This window comes from Phalaenopsis equestris, unplaced genomic scaffold (genome assembly GCF_001263595.1).
Source record: "Phalaenopsis equestris unplaced genomic scaffold, ASM126359v1 Scaffold000448, whole genome shotgun sequence".
NCBI lineage: Eukaryota > Viridiplantae > Streptophyta > Magnoliopsida > Asparagales > Orchidaceae > Phalaenopsis > Phalaenopsis equestris.
In genome coordinates, this window is record NW_018164889.1 from 131,689 (window position 1) to 132,430 (window position 742).

The window sequence follows — 742 nt, forward strand, 5'->3', positions numbered from 1 at the left end:
CCTACAATGTTTTTCTTAATTTGCCCTTAGCAGTCCTACTTTTTGTATTTTCAATATCTTGCTCAACCCAAGCGTATCCATGCAACCACATTATAAAGGAGACATTTTCCCGTCTTTCCCCCAAACTTCTTTAAAACTGATATTAATAGTAGGGACAAAATGCAAACCGTAACATCAATGTTTATTTGCTCTATGTTAACTATATGAATCTTATTATTCCACTACAGTCTAGGCTGGGATTTGTATAGCATTTAATGTTCTTGCTGGTGATGTTTTCTTCAATTTTCCCTTATAGGCATCCTTTTCTTCAGATCGGCGAGGTATTTTTTCTGTGGATGCTTTATCAGCTTCAATTTGTCTGTTGATTCAGCTTGAAAAATGTGCCACCGAAGATGGTGGTGTCACATCATCTATTTATTCGCGCAATGAGCCTGTAAGTCATCCCGGAGTATAGTTTTCAATAAATGTAGAGAAATGTGTCAAAATGATCCTTCATTCTTTGTGGGAAGCTATTTTAGTCCCATAGTCTATAGAAGTGTCAATTTAGTCCCATGCTTTTTTAATGGGGGCTGAACTAGTCCTTCCTGGGATTTATTTTAGTTCATATTAAAGAAGTATAGGGACTAATTTAAGACTTTTATAGACTCCTAGACTAAAATGGCCCCATGTAAATAGCCAGGGGACTATTTTGACATTTTACTCGTAATAATTTATTTTCTTGAAATTGCTAGTAGATTGCATT

General features: G+C 35.4%; 1 protein-coding gene across 1 annotated transcript in view; it reads left to right on the plus strand.

The window, feature by feature from the left end:
• Positions 1-742, plus strand: part of LOC110027791 (guanine nucleotide exchange factor SPIKE 1) — a gene marked incomplete at its 3' end in the record, with an annotated part of 66,286 nt that overhangs the window by 20,204 nt on the left and 45,340 nt on the right. Inside the window, 1 exon segment of the mRNA XM_020729356.1 lies at positions 296-433. Coding sequence (XP_020585015.1) covers positions 296-433 — 138 coding nt within the window.